The following is a 12,755-nucleotide window of genomic DNA, read 5'->3' as shown; positions in this document are numbered from 1 at the left end:
AAATTATTATTATTATTATATACTTATTATATCTTTTTTCATTTTGAAATAATGGTAACCAAAGGGGATCCAAAAGGGAGGACCAAAAATAATTCACCTTCTATAGTAAAGAATGTTGCATATCAGTTTGCATATGTTTTCATCTCTTAAATAGTAAGGCTTTCTGTTTAATAGATACAAACATAAGATGGGAACATTTGAAATGAGGTACATACTACTGATGACAAGCTTGGCTTAACCTTTTTAGATAGTACTGAATTTACTCTAAAAGCACAACTAGTCTACTTTTAGAAAGTAATCTGTCAACATTTATCAGAAACATTAACAATGTCCATACCCTTTGTCCCAATAATCCAATCCTGAACATTCTAAGCACAAAAATTATTTTATACAGTGAGATGTTCATTACAGCATTACTATAAAAGTGGAACTTTAGAAATATCCTATATATGTATCTATATAATGGAATCTAATACAGATCTTAAAAATAAATGGTTATAATTATATAAGTAACATGAAAATATTTTAAAAAAAAATACAAGTGAAAAAAGCAGGGAACAAAAGTGTGTATACAAAATGGTTTCAACTCTACTGCCTTTTAAAAATAATACAGAGAAGGAGTAGTAGAGAAAATTTACTAAAACATCAATTGTTATGTCTGGTTAATAGTAATGTGGGTAATTTAAAAAACCTTTTTTTCATGGTTTTTCAAAATATTAAGTAATGACTGTGTAAAAAACATTAAAGATATCTATTAGGAATATATAAATATTTACCATATAATTATAGTCTACATGTTTATATAATTTATTTAGCTTTTATCAGATTACTTCATCTTCTTTGGTAGCAAAGGAAAATTATTGTACAGACTAGAGATAAACATTTCAGACATTTAAAATACATGCAGCAAAGTGCTTTAGTAGTAAAATTTTAATACAAAAAAAAAACTACATAACACTATGTTCATGATTTTGTAGATTACTATAATAAAACACTCTAATTCAGAGCACTTCATTTCTTTCTGTATTCCAATTCTAAAGATTTTTATTTTTTAGTTTTGTTTCCTCTTTTAGAAATTTATTTTTCTAAGTGATATAATGTACAGCATATTAGTCAATGACACTGTAAAAACTATATGGTGACAGATGGCAACTAAACTTATGGCGATTACTTCATAATGTGTTAAAATATCAAACTACTATGATACACACCTAAAACAAATAGGATACTGTATGTCAATTACACTCCAATTAAAAAATATTGTATTTTTTTTAGTTTCACATTTTTATTTAAATTACAGTTAACATACAGAGTAGTATTAGTTTCAGGTGTAGAATTTAGTGATTCATCACTTGCATACAACACCCGGTGCTCATCCCAAGTGTCCTCCTTAACGCCCATCATTCATTTAACCCGTCTCCCCCCAGCCTCCACTCCAGCAAACCTCAGTTTATTCTCTACTGTTAAGATTCTGTTTTATGGTTTGCTTCTTTCCCCACCCCATCGTGTTCATTTGTTTTGTTTCTTAAATTCCACCTATGAGTGAAATCACATGGTATTTGTCTTTCTCTAAAGGTTTTTAATAGTGTTTTTTCCCTTCCCTGGGTCTTCCCTTTGATGCTCAAAAAGATCTATACTCCTGGGATAGTATCCTGCAGTCCTCTTTCCTATGTTCTGTTCCCAATCTAGTTCCTGGAAAGCCATCACACTGGAAATATCCAGCAAATAAATTTATACTAAGATGATAATGGTAGACAAGGTGTAGTGGCTACTCCTCCCATCAGGAACTAATATTTAATAGAAAATACTTCAAAAGAAAGAAATAATTCCCAAATGGTAGAATTTGGGACACAGTCTGAGGAGGAAGTTATTTTAGGTTGGGGAATCTCTTTTGCAACTTAAGATAACCTCTTGTTTACATTAACTACCTGTAAGGCTGTTTGTCCTTGGGTCAAAATGATCACCAGTTATTAATTCCAAGGGGTGTGGCAATTTACAAGTTAAAATGTTGGGAAACATCCATAAGAACAGATAATGCCACTTAACTCTTCAATCTCTACTCGTTTGTGCCCATGCTCTGTGGAAGGCGCCTGTGACAGAGTCTACAGCTGCCACTCTCCGTTTAAATAGAAGTTCCACAGAAGAATATATCTGATATTCCAAGTATGACTGCCACAGCAGAAAACTGCTCAGAGGAACTAAGATAAACTTCTAGTTCTTCAGATTTTTTGTTTTTACAAATATACAAAATCAAAGCCCTAGGTAAAAAAAAAAAAAAAAAAAAAGTACTAAAATTGCAACTATTAGTTGCATTTATGCAAATGAAATTGCATAAACGCAACTAACAGAAACTGCCAAAATGAGTAGCTCTATAGATTAATACTTGAGCCAATATCTACCCAAGATTAAGTAATAATTCTGATGCCAAATATACCTGTTTAAATTTACTTTCAGGGGGGTACAGTGGCTTTGGAACTCCCTTGGTACACACAGGCAATAACGTTTCTTCTAATATTCTCATAGTCAGTGTAAAATGACTCTGGGATGTCACCAGTCACTCAAATCTTTTGTCCTGCTCTGTGACAGAAAAAAATACTCACCTTCTGGGAACTGAATTACTGAAGAATAAACATTTCTTATTTTTTTAAAGCATTTTAAAGTATTATAATTTATACTTTAGGATTGTTTTTATATTCTTGGACAAGACATGGAAATAGTTTCCTTTTATTCTGAGGCTCTCTTTAGAAGACTCTTTAGAAGACTGCAGCCAACCTTCCTTCTAATTTTTAAAGTAGAGTCACGAAAGTAGATACTCAAAATAAATAGTCTAGTGCTCTAATAAAAGAAAATCTGCTGGTTCACTCTGTATCTACGAGATAAAACATGTAACACAGCAGCAGGAGTGGTAAGGACAGGCCCAGAGAGAACTTCATCCGGCAGCACGATCTGCCCACAGCCAGTCTGACTACCACCCCAGTTTCTATGTATCTCCATGCATTTTGGTTTCCTAAGAATCAATAAAATGTCTTTCACCTTTTTTGGACTTATTTCTCAGTTTCCCAACATTGTACATTTAACTTTTGGGTTGTTTCTATTGGATTTTCATAAAACCTAGGAAATGTTCCAGTGTTTTGAGAGCTTTGCTCGTGAGGACACTCCTGGCCCTGCTGTAGGCCCCACCAGCGCTGTGCCGGCTGCCACGCAGCTGGATGTGGTCTCCACGGAACGCCGTCCACCAAGTTCCCAGTACTCTGGACCTGTGAGAGGCTTCTAATCTTCCTGCTTTCCTTATAATCTAGTGACAATTTGATGAGGGCTATCTCTTTCCTGTATCGTGAATAGGTTTAAGCACTTCTGGGGGGTGTTAGAAAATGAATTTTACTTTGAACATTTCCTGATTATGCTAGAACAATTCACAAGACATTTGATTTATTTATTAAATTATGTACTATATTGATTATAGTCAGCATAAATATGTTTTCGTAGCTGGCTTACCCTTGCGATGCTTATCATCTGTTGTTCTGAGTCTCTTTGAATAATGATTTTTTTTGCAGCTATAGAAATAACGAATGGGTACTGACAGAAGGAAAACCTGCTCAACAAGTGAAAACAGAAAAAGCAAAATGGTGTATTTTTAGCAAAATTATACTAAGGGAATCTAAGGTACCCCTCCTAACAATATAAAACATTACTTTTGTATTGTGTTTTACCATTTACAAAATGATTTTATGTGCATCATTTCTTTTTAATCCCCACAGCCTTGTGAAGCACGAATCATGACTAGATGCGCTGTGCTTTCACCCTCTAGAGGAAGCTACATCTAACGTTCTGAAACGTGCTGATCACTTATATGGTTTATACAGAAAATTTCAGTTTATAAATAGTCACCTGTAGATCATTACCTGAGAAAACATGGCCAACACCAGAACCAGGAGGCAGAAGTGCTAATGAAGGAGGATTAGGACAGAAAATTCATGTGTGGAAATTATTATAAAAATCCATTATTACCCAGATATTTTTGATGTGCAAGCTTCTATTTAATGGTGTAGTCAAATTAAATGGTATGTATTTGTAAAGACACACAACATTATGTTCAAATGTCATGAATACAACTCACTTCTTTCTGGATCAGAGCTGATCCTATGCTACATAAAAGAGCCACACACCCCCCTGAGAGAAACGCCTTTAGAGAGAACGACTAAGGCAACAGTGACACTTCAGGAGCCAGACTTTCCCCAGAAATGGCTGAATGACTCCTTCAGTTACAGCTGGAATCCGTTCAAGTAAGAGCGGGCACTGGGTGCAAGGAAGGCATTATGAGGAAGAAGGAGATAGCCCTAGTGTGAACCACAAATAAAAAGGCTTTCTCCAAGAAGCAACTGTCAATTAATAAGAGCTGTTCAATACTAATGTGTAATAGTTTTGATTTACTAAGTGCTAACTAAAAATCTGGAAATGAAAGAAGTACAATGAGCTTAGTGGGATATTTAATGGTCTTATTCTGTACTTTCAAACAGTGTGTCTCAACCTTTTCCTAGTCATGCACATAGAAAAATGATACTATGTGTATGACACATTGAAATAAACCAATGTGGCTGCTCGTGGCCAAAGGTGACTTGCTCTAGGGCTCCAGGTCCCCCCATCTAAGTCCAGGCTGGCTTCCCCCATACTGAAAGGATCATAGGATCAAAACTCCTCTGTAATTCCTTCTTGGTACACCAATGCTGTGGCCCAGTGGGTAGAAGAGCTCTGTATTAAAAGATGTCAATGAAATATGCACAGTAACTCTTGGAATTGTTTTGTCTACAACATTACAATTGTATTAAAGTTGGAGAAAAAAGTGTCTTTGTAAAATAAGTCACCTTTGCCAAGAGAATATCCATCAGACAGAACAAGGTCCTCAGAAACAATTCTGATCTGGTTCTGAGTGTTCAGATGTGGACTGGAGTATGTCCAGAAGGCCAGTCAATGGTTTTGGACAATTCTAGTAGAAAGGGTCCCTGGCAGACTGAACCTGTTTGTAAACTAATCTGGGGTTTTGAGGTTACTTCTATTCCCACCATATCTCTTAATCTCCTTTATAATAAACACACTCTCTAGGATATCACATGGTCTGGGAATAAACTATGTTTGGGACAGCCTCACTGTTTTAATTCAAACTATGAGTGTAGATATAGGTGCAGTGAGTGTATTAAAAAATGTGGTCAAGTGTTTGAAAAATCTATTACACTACTGTAGTAAATAATTTGTGGTGAAGCTCCTTTGCTGTAATACTCATTCTTTTTATATTGTGCATAAAGGACAACCACTTTTTCTGCAGAATACAGGAGAAAAGGAATGAAATGTACGTGTGGATGTGCATATGTGTGTGACTGCTGTGTTAGATCAGGCACTTGGCAAACTAAGGCCCATGGGACAAATATGGCCTACCACCTGTGCTTGTACAGGAAGTTTTCTGGGACACAGATACATCCACTTATTTATATATTGTCTAACACTGTCTTGTGTTACAATGGTACACTAGAGTTTGTACAGCCCAAAGAGCCAAAAATATTTACCATTTAGTTATTTACAAAGAAAGTTTGTGACCACTGTACTGGATGATAACATATAAGAAGATAAAAGAAACCTGCATACTCAGATAGAATCTTTCCCTTCTCAAAGGATGGTGTTAATCAAACCAAAATCAAATTAACATGTATATAAACTCAAAATGTAAGAAAAAAATGCCTTAAGAAATATAATAATGTTTCAGGGCTGGATATCTAAAGTTTATATATAACGTCATATGCATATTTAAATTTATTTATACAAGTTTAACATCCAGTCATTGTTTTGAGCAGTATTTCATTTAGGTTAAGTAACCAAAATGAGCTTCTGATTGTACCTGTGAGAGTTTCCAAAGCTCTGCCAGGTGTGGTATTCTTCCATGAGATCAATGTGATCCAATGTAGAATTATAAAAATCAGTATAAGGAATAAGGGGAGGGTGAACCAAACTGTTTGCAGTATCTGTAAAGATAAATTCTAACAATGATCTTTTCCAAAATGCATGTGATTCATTCTAGTAAGAACATTTTAATGTCCATCATATAGCCTTTAACTAGAAATTCCTATTTTAAGCAATTGTAGTTCTGAATTTAAAAAGTAGTCTTAAAATTGTGGTCCAAATGCAGCCAATAATTTCTTACTTTTATAAAACAACTTGTGGTGGGGATTAGAAGACTATAGTAAAGGGAGGACACAGACGGTCACCTCCTCCCATGACTTCCCTGTCAGTGTGTTCTCTGCTAAGAGTTCTCAGGAATCAATGCAAGTTCCTGTTTCCTTGCAGGTCACTACTCAGCAGGTCACGTGCAGCAGATGGCCATAACACAGAACAGTGCCCAATAAAATGCATAAAGCTTTTTCATGCTTATAAATTAACTGTGAAGTCTGCTATCAAAACAAATAAATTACAACTGTTCACTCCAAAGGAAGGTTTCAAAATTTAAGAGAATGCCTCTATAGTACTTTGAGATCCTTACAGAAATGTCCTGAATATTTAACAAAACAGAAGATAAAGTCATAAAACCTACTAAGTAAAGACAACACTTTAGATGCTGATGGAATCCACCAGGAGCACTTTGTTATAGGTGGAAATTCTTCAGGCTTTGCAGGAAACAGGCGTAAGGAAATAAATTGCAGCAATCTCTCTACCAATTGTTTGAACCTCTTCTGGGATAATCTGGTAAAGATTTTGAAATAATTCCAATCAAATTCACATCTTCTATTTTGGCAATATATTTGTTAGATATCAAAGTGCATCCTGTACACATCAAATTTTAGAATATCCCCTCAAATTCTATTTCTTAAATTGCCAAACATTTGAAAAGATGCAAAGTCTTACCTTGAATATTGTTTCTTAGTTAAATAAGAAATAAACACCAAAATTACTATAAAGTTAGCATTAAGCATTTCATTTTTAAGGCTTTCAATATTCAGTCAGTCCTTATTATTCAGACTCAGTATTTGCAAATTTGCCTGCTTGCTTAATTTAATTGCAATCCCCAAAACCAGTATTAGTGGAGCTTTCATTCATGGCCATTTGCAGATGTGGAGAAGGGCAAAGAATGTGAGTTGCCAGATGTGCATTCTCCCAGCTGAGGCTGAACAGAGACACTCTGCCTTTTGTTTTAGCTTTCATACTGTACACAGGTATCCTTCACACAGTTTACTCAGTGTCATGTTTTCTACATTTTTGTCCTTTTTTTTTTTTTTTTTTTTTTGCTGTAATTCTGGTTTTAAAATGGTTTCCAATGTAGTGCTGGAGTTCTGTCCAGTGTTCCTAAGTACAAGCGGAATGTGAGGTACATTATGGAGAATAAACTTGTGTTAGATAAAATTTGTTCAGACATTGTAGTGCTGTTGGTCACAAGTTCAATGTTAATGAATTAACAACTTATAGTATATAGTAAATAAGATGTCTTTACATAAAATGCAGATAAAGCAAGATTATGTAGTCATTGGTTTATGGAAATGGTATGGCCCCACAGCTCAGGAACCTAAACCATGTTATGTCTCATGGGAACAATGGTTCAGTATTTGTTAATTCACTGTTAGAAGCGACTTTAGAGAACACGAGTAGCATGAATAATGAGAATCCATTATTTAAAATCAATTCTGAAAATATTTTGCGGCTAAGATTTTATCAATCATAGAGAAAAGTCACTGTTTATGTGAGCATAGTTCTATGAAAAAACATACTGTATTTTTTATAAATTGATATTCATGGGGGTGCCTGGGTGGTTCAGTCGGTTAAGTGTCCGACTTTGGCTCAGGTCATGGTCTCACGGTTTGTGGGTTCGAGCCCCGTGTTGGGCTCTGTGCTGAACACTTGCTTAGCGCTTGGAGCCTGCTTCAGATTCTGTGTCTCCTTCTCTCTCTGCCCCTCCCCACTCATGTCCTGTCTCATTCTCTCTCTAAAAAGTAAATAAATATAAAAAATTTTTTAAAAAAGATATTGATGACTAATCTATATTATATGATGATGTTTTAGGTAAGCAAAAGACACTGTGTGTCTTTATTGACATAAAGCTAGGAAGTAAAAAGACACACAGTGAAATCACAGTATCTGAGCAAATCCAGTCACCGTCTTTGAGATATATGAAAACCAATGACAGGAACGTGCTGTGTAGTAAGTGAAAGCAGCAGACAGAAATCTCAACAGCTTGGACCAGCAAATGGTTACTTGCCCTCTCTGTGGTACTAACATATATGTTTATAACTGGCTTTGAAGTACTGTTAATTAGAAGATCATTTCTAAAGACCTGAAAACATTTAAATATATTTTATTATAAAATCACTAATATCAAACTTGAAACTGTACGATTATAAGAGTTCTTATTAGTAGCATAGAATAATTTACTTTTTAAACCAGTGAACTAGGAAATGATGATCAGCTTCCACTAACGTAGATATCTGTCGTAGCAAGTGAGCATAGATGACATATGTAGACGTGTTATTAAACTGAGGATTCTGAAAAAGATATTAAAGATAATCATGTTAAAGTTTTGTTAACATGTAAAAGGAAAGACACTACGCTTAATGAGCTAAGTGGTTAAGTTAGGAAACTAAATTTGAGATTATGAAATAACAGGTGAAATCCTATAAAACAATAATCTATTTGTTTGATCATTTAATTAACAGATTCTCTGATTTTGGCTGTGGTATAGGAGAAAGAGCACAGGCTCTGAAATTAAGACAGATCTGGGTCTGAGGGCTGATTCTACCACTTAGGCATGTTCCTTAAACTTTGATTCTCAATTTCCTCATCTGTAAAATAGGAATGATAATACCTATCTTACTTGTTTTAAGTAGTAAAAAAGAAAATGTATGTAAGGCAGCTAGCTCAGTGCTAGCTGAGTGGTGGTGGTGGCAATCACTATCATCCAATTAAAAAATCTGGTTCTTCCTTGATTAAAAAAAACAATGCTGGAAAAATGAAATAAAAGCTGGTTGTGAAACTGAGGCCACTATGAAATGAGTTAGTTGCGTATCTCACAAAGAACAAGGAGAGAACCATGTAACAGCTTTTGACAACTTTCCAATGTTAAAGGGACACTGAAGGAGTACTTGAAGACTAAGCAAAACCTCTAGCTATTATTTCTAAAATCCAACCATCTTATCACAGTGTGCATTTCAGAATGTCACGGAAAAAAAGGGAGTATTGCTGAAAAATAAGCTGAAATTGTGGGAAGTAAGAGAGCACCACGTATTTTCAAAACTGACTTACTGGCAAGCACAAATTCAAAATCAGAGAATGCCCCCAGGTGATAGCCTTACCTAGCGGTGCTCAAGAGAAGGGATCCTGGGCAGAGGTGACTGCTGGCTAATATACTCACTTAACAAATCAGAACAAGCTGTCATTCCTCTGGCTTTTACTATCTACGTGTTTCCTCCCTTTCCTCTACCTTTGCCTTTGTCCTCCTGCCTCTCTCTTTCCCTTCTTTCATCTCTCAACTACCTCGTGTCTACCTTCACCCTTTTTTCCATTTTTTCCTTTCTCCCCTTTCTTTTATTCCTACCATGCAGCTTTCCTTTTATTGGACATAATATTGAACTAAACTCCATATCTTATTTAACATAATTTTTTCTTACCTTTAAATGAGGTAAGAATATACACAAACACCTTTTTGTATGAACTGTAAAGACTATACAAAAGCGGTACGCTGGCTACGTAATAACCTATTTCTTTTCCAAAAAATAATACAAACTAAAAATTGCTTTTCATTTATCTGGACCTTATTTTTTCGTATCTGTGAATCTGTATCTCTCACGAGGAAAAATTGCGTCACCTTTGTTTAGCAAATATAAGACACCACTTTGATTTTTCCATTAGAATTCTAATAAAAGCATTTACTGAAAATACCCAGAGAGGTTAGGGATCTACTAGTTGGGAAATACAATAAAGTTGTGGAGCCCATTAGAACTCTTGACAAGAAAAGAGGTTGGCTGGAGGAGGAAGAGGTGCTTCCATTCTGCTTGTTACTGAATACCACAGCAGGAAGGCAAGAACTACCTTAAAATTTTAATCTCTAAGATTACTTAGCTTCCCACTGCTTATCTGTTATAACTTTCATGCTCTGGTTATACTATAATCTAAAAAGTATCAATAACATTGCACAAAATAATACTTAGTACTTGATACCATTTCTTTTAACACATGCATAGACTGAGGTCTGAATGAGTCAACTTCTGTTCTTGCTTTCTTACCTGTAAAAGTATAAAATATGCTCTAAGATCATCTTTTGTTCGTGGACTGTAAAAGAGACAAGCATAATTGATTATAGATTAGTATTTGATCTTATAGCATCTAACAAAAAATGACCACTACATGTTTCTGCAAGAACTGAGTTGGTAAAAGCCAAAAATGAGACCTAAGTTAGTATGTATGATTACTGAGACAGTAACTGATTCATGATATGCTGGGAACACAGGTTCCTCTGTGCTTATTCTTGGCTGGTTCTGAAGATAACCAAAGAGTTAATTAAGTAGGCTATCACATTTTGGGGGGTAAATATCATGAGTAACTCAGGAAAGGGTTAAGAATCCGATATATAATCAACAATTTTAGAACATTTATGTTTTTGTTTTAATAAAGGATAGCTGATATCACACTTAAAAATACTGATGCACTGAAGGAAAAAAATATGCTTGTGTTTACAGGTCTATTTCTGAAGAGACAGATCTAGAATTGGCTGCAAATCAAATCACACTTTAAATACATCTAGTATGTTTCAAATTGAATTCTAAATTAACTTCGTATCTTAAAACCTCTGAAAAATAACCAATTGGTAATTTTCTTCCATGTTAATCTGGATTGTCACATTATCATATTTGACCAACAGTTTCTGATATTCCAAAGCTGGTAGGGGTTTCTTTCTCACCCTCTGAGGATCTACTGAATACACTCTCACAAATAACCAAAAGTAACTTCTTGAATTAAAAATGGTTCACCTGCATGATAATCAGATCTAATTCATGATCCCTGACTGGATCCTTGATTGAAAAACAAAACTGAGATATTGAAGAACACTTTTGAGACAACTGGGAAAATGTAAATGTGGACTGCATTTTAGAGAGTGCTATTAGAAAAATGTTAAATTTGTTTGGTATGACACAGTGTTATGGTTATGTAGGAAAATGCTGTTAGGGAATACATGCTGAAGTAATTAGAAGCTGAGTGCCTTCCACTTGCTAAAAAAATAATTACACATATTCACATGCACAGGGAGAGAAGGCAAAAAGCAAATGTGGCATTAAATTAACAAGGGATGAATCTAGGTGAAAGATGTATTGAATTTTCACCATCTTTAACTTTTCTGTGGTTTGAAAATTTTCAAATTTAAATGCTGGGGGAAAAATGGTTCACCTCCCAGTATCTCTTTCAATTTCCTTTAAGAAAATAAAATAACTAAATAATTATTTACTTTTCTGTTATAGTTACAAAATAAATCTAAAAACATAAACCATTACCCCCAATGTCCTAAGTGACCTTTAGGAAATGTAAAATTACATAATCTGAAAATAAATATATAACATATGTATTAAAATGTAAAACATGTATACACATATTTATAAAAATGTTTAATCAATAACATTTCTTTGTGGAAGAACTACCTTGACTGAATAACAATTTAAATTGTTTAGGCTTAAAACTAAACTATCTCTGTCTGTAATATTCTAAATAACTGTCAGACTATTTTCTGAATGGAACTACTGTTATGTTTTAGAAATTATGTTTGAAAGTATTTTAGGGGCATCTGGGTGGCTCAGTCAGTTAAGTATCTGACTTATCAGGTCACGGTCTCATGGTTCATGAATTTGAGTACTGACAACTCAGAGCCCGGAGCCTGCTTTGGACTCTGTGTCTCCCTTTTTCTCTGCCCCTCTCCTGCTCACACTCTGTCTCTCTCTGTCTATCAAAAAATAAATGCATGTTTAAAAAATATTTTTAAAAGAAACTATTTTAAAATGCTCAAGGCAATTCATAAGTATTAAAATTCCTGGTGATAGGTGAACACTATTTTTTCCATTTTACAGCAATATCATGCCAACTTCCAATTTCTTGTCCCATGTACTAGTATTCCAATGCAGTACCCAGTTCTGGACACTCAAGTTCTGGCTGAGATCACAGGCTCTTTGCCAGACTGTATGGGTTCTAATTCTGACTCAAGCACTTACTGTGTTAACTTGGGCCATTTATGTAACTTTTCTGTAAATTAGTTCCTCTACTCTGAAATGAAAATAATCATATTACCATTCCATAGGATTGCAATGAAGATTCAATGAGATATATATGGAAGATTGTTAGAAAGGTGTCTAGCCCATAATAAAGAGTCAGTGAGCTTTAGATCTTGTTGTTGTTCTAATAAACCCAAAATAAAACAAGATTTTTGGGTAAAGACCACGCGCTCCTTAGATAGATCAATGGAACTACCATTTAATGTGTCTTAGGCACATTTTGGCAGGGTTAGGCTAGAAAGCATTGACTGAGGCTGGGCAGGGTGAGGCTCCTGGGTTTCCTCACTCTCTACAGAACGTTCCACACATGCTAAATCTCTCCATTTTCAGTAAAGCGCTATATGTTTGACCACAAACATACAATTCAAGGAAATGCAAATTTATAGACACAGAATCTGAAGTAGGCTCCAGGCTCTGAGCTGTCAGCACAGAGCCCAAAGAGGGGCTCAAACTCACAAACCGTGAGATCAT

The 12,755-nt window shown here is 34.9% G+C and overlaps 1 protein-coding gene across 5 annotated transcripts in view; it reads right to left on the bottom strand.

The window, feature by feature from the left end:
- HECTD2 (HECT domain E3 ubiquitin protein ligase 2) overlaps positions 1-12,755 on the bottom strand; it is a 69,944-nt gene that overhangs the window by 16,949 nt on the left and 40,240 nt on the right. For 2 of the 5 annotated variants that reach the window (XM_039230283.1, XM_039230285.1), the window contains exons 7-12: positions 10,254-10,299; positions 8,407-8,516; positions 6,578-6,726; positions 5,888-6,011; positions 3,903-3,944; positions 3,496-3,592 (exon numbers count right to left, since the gene is read on the bottom strand). In XM_039230283.1, coding sequence (XP_039086214.1) covers positions 3,496-3,592; positions 3,903-3,944; positions 5,888-6,011; positions 6,578-6,726; positions 8,407-8,516; positions 10,254-10,299 — 568 coding nt within the window. Of the gene's footprint in view, positions 1-2,473; positions 2,578-3,495; positions 3,593-3,902; positions 3,945-5,887; positions 6,012-6,577; positions 6,727-8,406; positions 8,517-10,196; positions 10,300-12,755 lie in introns of those variants that run through there. The other 3 variants (XM_039230286.1, XM_039230284.1, XM_039230287.1) reach the window with 3 other exon arrangements.

The sequence above is a fragment of the Hyaena hyaena genome, unplaced genomic scaffold (genome assembly GCF_003009895.1).
Source record: "Hyaena hyaena isolate Hyena2069 unplaced genomic scaffold, ASM300989v1 scaffold_44, whole genome shotgun sequence".
Classification (NCBI taxonomy): domain Eukaryota; kingdom Metazoa; phylum Chordata; class Mammalia; order Carnivora; family Hyaenidae; genus Hyaena; species Hyaena hyaena.
Note: the sequence above shows the minus strand (reverse complement) of the source record. Positions and strands in the feature narration are given on the sequence as shown.